The sequence below is a fragment of the Ipomoea triloba genome, chromosome 3, assembly GCF_003576645.1.
Source record: "Ipomoea triloba cultivar NCNSP0323 chromosome 3, ASM357664v1".
In the NCBI taxonomy this organism is placed as follows: Eukaryota; Viridiplantae; Streptophyta; class Magnoliopsida; order Solanales; family Convolvulaceae; genus Ipomoea; species Ipomoea triloba.
Window position 1 is genome coordinate 6,215,254 of NC_044918.1, and position 6,959 is coordinate 6,222,212.

Sequence of the window (6,959 nt, forward strand, 5' to 3'; positions counted from 1 at the left end):
TTTTTTTTTTTTTTTTTTTTTTTTTTTTTTTTTTTTTTGAGTCACGACGCGACGGAATTGCACTGCCACTATCTAAGAGAAAATGTGGTAAACCAACTTAAGTTTGGGTATCACAAACTAAGAAAGTCAATAAACAATTTGGTTGTTGTTCCTTAGGAGTTCGAATCCCCTCTTTTATAATCTGGCCAACACTTTATCTCTTAATTGGATATGTTTAGTGTAAATGAGAATTAGTCTGGTACAAGTTTAAAGGTGTCTCATCCAGCAATTTACATCGTGGACCAAGGTCCATAATGCACAGTGGACCTTGGTCCAATATATAGAATTTGACTTCATAAAGTACAGAATTCAGGTTCATAATGCACATAATTATATACCTGAGGACACATAAATACTTAACATAATATATAGAATTCATGTTCATAATGCATATAATTCATGTTCATTATATCGTATTTATATTTATGTGTATTATGAACATGAATTCTGTGTATTAGACCAGAATTCATAGCACATTGTGGACCTTTGTCCATGATATAACAATTGTCCTATAGTAAGGACCTGCTCAAGATACACCAAAAAAAAAAAATAATAATATATCAATAGACCCTCCAGTTGGGAGTGAAATTACGAAGTCAACCCTGTTCAACTTTACCATATTACACTCTTTTTGATTTATAAGAAAGCTAAGCCGCGCGGCTAACAGTGAAATACTGATGGATGCATTATGCATGCATGCAGGCTGTGTTTTGGGGAACTATATCGATGATCGACGCAGAAAGAAGACTCCTAGCAAACGCCCTACTCGATCTCTCCAACCAAAGATTCGTGCTGCTCTCCGATTCATGCATTCCTCTCTTCAACTTCACCACAACCTACCACTATCTCATGGCCTCAACCCTAAGCTTCCTGCAATCCTACGACGATCCCCGCAAACCCGGCCGCGGCCGCTACAGTCCCCGCATGGCCCCCACCATCACCCTCCACCAGTGGCGGAAAGGCTCCCAGTGGTTCCAGATCCGCCGCGACCTCGCCGCGAAAATCGTGTCCGACCACAAATATTACCCCGTGTTTCGCGACCACTGCCTTCCGCCGTGTTACAGCGACGAGCATTACTTGCCGACGTTGGTGAACATTCTGTGGCCGGACGCGTCCTCGAATCGCAGCGTCACCTGGGTTGACTGGTCTCGCGGCGGCTCGCATCCCAGGAAGTTCGGATGGATTGATGTAAAACTGGGAGTGTTGGATAAGATTCGATTTGGAGGAAAAGAGTGTGTGTATAACGGGAATACCACAAGAATCTGTTTCCTGTTTGCTAGGAAATTCTTGCCCAATACCTCCGGTCCATTGTTGCGCCTTGCTCCATCGCTTTTAGCTTAATCCTTAACAGTTAACACTAATTATCTTCCCTTAATTTCCTTCTTCCTTCTATATACAGTCCAAAACGGCAAAACTCCAAATGTAATTACTTGTATTACTTAACATATTATACCAGGTACTCGAAAATTTCTATTGTATCAAATGGCATCATTTTAATTTATGTTTAGTACAGCAGTACATATTGAGTACATCAGTTGTACTGGATAAAATTAACATGCCTTAAAAATTTTCTAATATATTTCTCTACTTACAATGAAATCTATAGTTTTTAATCAATCCATGTACTTTGCATGTATTCAAAGCAATTGATCAATCCATGTAAAAAATGGGTCTTTAAAAAAACAAGAGAGAAAGAAAAGTCAAAGTCAACTTTGGAATTAAAGCTGACCATTTCAAAGAAACACCCTTTTACAATGTATTTGGCTGGCAGTAATTAATTAGAATTCTATTCTAATGTTATTTAGCATGAAAACTACAGTATTTGATTAGAGGGATACAATTGCAATTCCCTCCTCCATTCATTGAATTAAAATTCATATCCCGCTTCCCATGAATTAGAATTCAGCACTCAAAAGGAAAGGAAAAAAAAGATGAAATCGACACATTTATCCTTATTATTTTTACTGTTGAAGTTTTGCAGTTGTAGTAATTTACTATATGTGTGTTTGTATGTGTGTGTATATATATATATAGCGAACTTGTATAGAGTACTTAGTTCACGTTCAAGTGCACTGCAGTAAAGTAAAGAGCGTTCAAGGTAAAAAGAAACAAAGAAATAAAAAAATGCACGAACTCACAGATTTGGTAATTGAATAACCATTCCTACGTATGGGGGCACCACAATATGGTTATCCCAACTTTTTGCTAGGAAATTCTTGCCCAATACCTCCGGTCCATTGTTGCGCCTTGCTCCATCGCTGCTAGCTTAATCCTTAACACTAATTATCTTCTCTAAATTTCCTTCTTCCTTCTATATACAGTCCAAAACTCCAAATGCAATTACATGTATTATTTAACATATTATAACCAAGTACTCGAAAATTTCTATTGTATTAAATGACATCATTTTAATTTATGTTTAGGACATCAATACATATTGAGTACATCAATTATACGGGATAAAATTAACATGCATGGTGTCAATAGTTGACAGCTTAAAAATTTTCTAATATATTTCTCTACTTACAATGAAATCTATAGTTTTTAATCAATCCATGTACTTTTCATGTATTCAAAGCAATAGATCAATCCATGTAAAGAATGAGTCTTTACAAAATAAATAAATAAATAAATAAATAAAGAAAAGTCAAAGTCAACTTTGGAAATAAAGCTGACCATTTCAAAGAAACACCCTTTTACAATGTATTTGGTTGGTAGTAATTAGAATTCTATTCTAATGTTATTTAGCATGAAAACTACAGCATTTGGTCGCAAATTTTACTATGGACGGTGGACCATGCATCAAAACGATGCCGTTTTGATTCATGAAAACAAACGGTTGAAACGGCATCAATTCCGCGCCTTTTAACTTTCAGTTTATATACACTGCAGTTATCTTTCAACACAAGTGCAATTTCTTTTTGATATAACTGAAATTCCATTCGACATTGTACACTAAAATATGTGAAACTGTTATTCAGTTTCCTTTCAACACAACTACAATATTCGATATAACTATAGTTCATTGAACAATATACACTAAAAAATGTGAAACTGTTATTCAGTTTCATTTTATATACACTGCAGTTTTCTTTCAACACAACTACACTTTCATTTCGATATAACTACAGTCTACAGTTTCATTTGATAATATAAAAACAAATGTGATGCGGTATCTTTCGAGATGAATTGTAGTATCCTTTACGGAGTTCCGTTACACTTACAACAACCGTTTCTCATACTTAATGAAACGGTGTCGTTTTGTGACCATAGTCATGATCCACCGTATAACGACTGGTATTTGGTTGGAGGGATGGAATTGCAATTCCCTCCACCCATTGAATTGAAATTCATAGCTCACCTCTCATGAATTAGAATTCAGCAATGAAAAGGAAAGGAAAAAAAGATGATATTGACATATTATTATTATTATTATTATTAGGCAAAAATTTGTGTGGGCCGGATTAGAACAAGATGAAAATGTGATATATATACTAAAAAAATGTAATACTAATTAGAAATAAAACGTTTAATTTATTACTTAAAATGTACGGAGTAATACTTTTGAAAGAAAATATATTACACAAGTGTGACTCTTATTATTATTCTTAGAATCTTTATATAATTCTTTTTCTTCACAATTCCAATAATTTTATTCATTCTCATCAAATAATGTAATTTAAATTCTTACTTTATTTTCACATTATTTTTTAATACAAAATTATAATTCATTTGTTTATCATTAATTCTCTCATTCTAATCAAATGCGATGTTAAAGTTAATCCTGGCAAACATCCATAGCCATTGCCCATAGGGACTAAAAGAAGGGGCCGGGGAACATGATGGGTGTAAGACGAGTTGGAGTGAGCTAGCGGTAGCTTCCCTAAATTCTAGGAGAAGATACAGCGTATAATACCCAGATGCAGTAGCTTCCCTAAATTCTAGGCGAAGGTGCAGCGTAATAACCGCCTCCTAGGTTGTCAACATAAGTAACTAGAATACAATAATAATAATAATAATAATAATAGCCAACTAGAGTATATATGATGACATTTCTGTTACCATTTCAAATAGATGACATGAGAAAAATATAGAACATATAATATTTTGTAAATAATTATAAGTATTTAAAAAAATATAAAAAATATAGAATATATAATATTTTGTAAAAAAATATAAGTATTTAAAATAGATATAATAATAATAATAACAGTAACGCATTGAAAAAGTAAAAATAATAATTGTGTTTGGACCTCTAGGTATGTCTATGCCTATGAGATGTAACAAATTAAAGACTTTAGGCCATCGGGGTTGAGTTGATTATGCATGGCGAGATGAATAAGTTTTTCAAACCGGTCACGCTTTGTGTTTCAGTAGGTTGAAAAAGTAGTTATGAACAGATATTACATTGTAATAGGTTGAAAAAGTAGTTATGAACAGATAGTACATTGTAATAGCGTCACTAGTACAAAAAAAAACTACATAAATGGTTGCAACTAATTGTTGAGTAACGCGTATAAAGGGAAACGTAGGCATGGCTAAGGCCAATAAGCGAAGGTGAAGAGGTGTAGACATTGCACCCCGTGAGCAAGCTAAGGACGACCATAATCTATACTATTAATAAAAACAAGAGTAAATACCCAAAATGGTCCCTCGACTATAGCTAAATTCACAAATTGGTCCTCGACTTATGATTTTAACCAATAACATCCTTGACTTTCCAATTTTTACCCAATTTCATCCTCCGTTAGTCTCACCGTTTGTTGACCGTGAATTCGAAGGACATATTGGTAATTTCATGTGCTCCCTACATTCTCTGATTTCCCTAAAGTGGGAGGTCATTAGAAGCCGCCACAAGGGCCATCAGAAACTGCCACGTACTCCTTTTTTGACTCCCCGGCAGGGCGGTCTCCGCTAGACCCCACAACCAGCACCTCGGCTCTGATGGTCAACAGCACCACCGCAGTCACCGTGAATCGCTGCTTCACCAAGACGAACACGGTGTCGGCGGTGAATGCAAGCTGGGAGGCGACGATGAGAGATGATGTGGAGACTGGGAGCTTCGCGACACCATAGGTGTAGACGTAGTTGATTCTGCCGAGCAGGACGCCCAGGGCCGCCGCGGAAAAAATTATGTTCTGAGTAATCGTGAAAAAGCTTGCGGTTGTTGTTGTTGTTGTGCTGCGACAGCGACGGGCGTAGTAACTTGCGGCGAGTGGGATGAAAATGATAGGCTATCCGGCGGTGGGAATCCAAGTGGAGAACCATATTCTGTCGCCGCCGCGGATGAAGTAGAGTCGGAGGAGGAGAGGGCCGCCACCGTTGCCGCCGATGCACATCATAATGTAGTTGAGGAAAAGGAATAGCCTCCTCCTCCTCCTCATACTTCCCTTCCCTTCAGATGCTTCCATTTCTGAACTTTAATTTGAAGATTACACTGTAAACCATCCTTCTAGGGCTCCTTCTAAATCGTATAACCACTAGGTGAAGGGAGAAGGCAGGAGCACGTGAAATTACCACTCTGTCCTTCGAATTCACGGTCAACAAACGGTGAGACTAACAGAGGATGAAATTGGGTAAAAATTGGAAATTCAAGGATGTTATTGGTTAAAATCATAAGTCGAGAACCAATTTGTGAATTTAGCTATAATCGAGGGACCATTTTGGGTATTTACTCTAAAAACAATATCCTCAGTTTTAACTTCCCGCCCAAAACAGATCTATAATATTATGGTTTGCGTAATATTATAAAATATGATAATACAGTTCCTATCCCTAATACAATTGTAAATTAAAATAGAATTCCTAATAAAATATATTTTTCACTACGTTCCTATTCGTAATACAATTCTAGACTAAAATTACTAATGGTAATAATTCAGTATATATATTTCTCTGCAATGCAATCTATACTATTAATAAAAACAATATTCTCAGTTTTAACTTGCCGCCCAAAACAAACCTATAATATTATGGTTTGCGTAATATTATAAAATATGGTAATACAGTTCCTATCCCTAATACAATTGTAAATTAAAATAGAATTCCTAATAAAATATATTATTCCCTACGTTACTATTCGTAATACAATTCTAGACTAGAATTACTAATGGTAATAATTCAGTATATATATATTTTTCTCTGCAATGCAATCTATACTATTAATAAAAACAATATCCTCAATTTTAACTTCCCGCCCAAAACAGACCTATAATATTATGGTTTGCGTAATATTATAAAATATGGTAATACAGTTCCTATCCCTAATACAATTGTAAATTAAAATAGAATTCCTAATAAAATATATTCTTCCCTACGTTCCTATTCGTAATACAATTCTAGACTAGAATTACTAATGGTAATAATTCAGTATATATATTTTTCTCTGCAATGCAATCTATACTATTAATAAAAACAATATTCTCAGTTTTAACTTGCCGCCCAAAACAGACCTATAATATTATGGTTTGCGTAATATTATAAAATATGGTAATACAGTTCCTATCCCTAATACAATTGCAAATTAAAATAGAATTCCTAATGAAATATATTTTTTCCTACGTTACTATTCGTAATACAATTCTAGACTAGAATTACTAATGGTAATAATTCAGTATATATATTTCTCTGCAATGCAATCTATACTATTAATAAAAACAATATCCTCAGTTTTAACTTCCCGCCCAAAACAGACCTATAATATTATGGTTTGCGTAATATTATAAAATATGGTAATACAGTTCCTATCCCTAATACAATTGTAAATTAAAATAGAATTTCTAATAAAATATATTCTTCCCTACGTTCCTATTTGTAATACAATTCTAGACTAGAATTAATAATGGTAATAATTCAGTATATATATTTCTCTGCAATGCAATCTATACTATTAATAAAAACAATATCCTCAGTTTTAACTT

At 34.5% G+C, this 6,959-nt stretch overlaps 2 protein-coding genes across 2 annotated transcripts in view; one reads left to right on the forward strand and one right to left on the reverse strand.

Annotated features, from left to right (window-relative positions):
- The window catches only part of LOC116012832 (glycosyltransferase BC10-like), a 2,730-nt gene extending 1,341 nt beyond the window's left edge, over positions 1–1,389 (forward strand). The window contains exon 2 of the mRNA XM_031252507.1: positions 742–1,389. Within this exon, the coding sequence (XP_031108367.1) occupies positions 742–1,380 (639 nt within the window). The 3' untranslated portion in view covers positions 1,381–1,389. The remainder of the gene's footprint in view (positions 1–741) is intronic.
- A 3,491-nt stretch (positions 1,390–4,880) lies between these two features.
- Positions 4,881–5,450, reverse strand: LOC116012833 (purine permease 2-like). Its single transcript, XM_031252508.1, has 2 exons — positions 5,305–5,450; positions 4,881–5,220 (listed from the first exon to the last, which is right to left on the reverse strand). Exons 1-2 carry the CDS (start codon positions 5,448–5,450, stop codon positions 4,881–4,883), a joined length of 486 nt encoding a protein of 161 aa, XP_031108368.1.
- Positions 5,451–6,959: the final 1,509 nt, after the last annotated feature.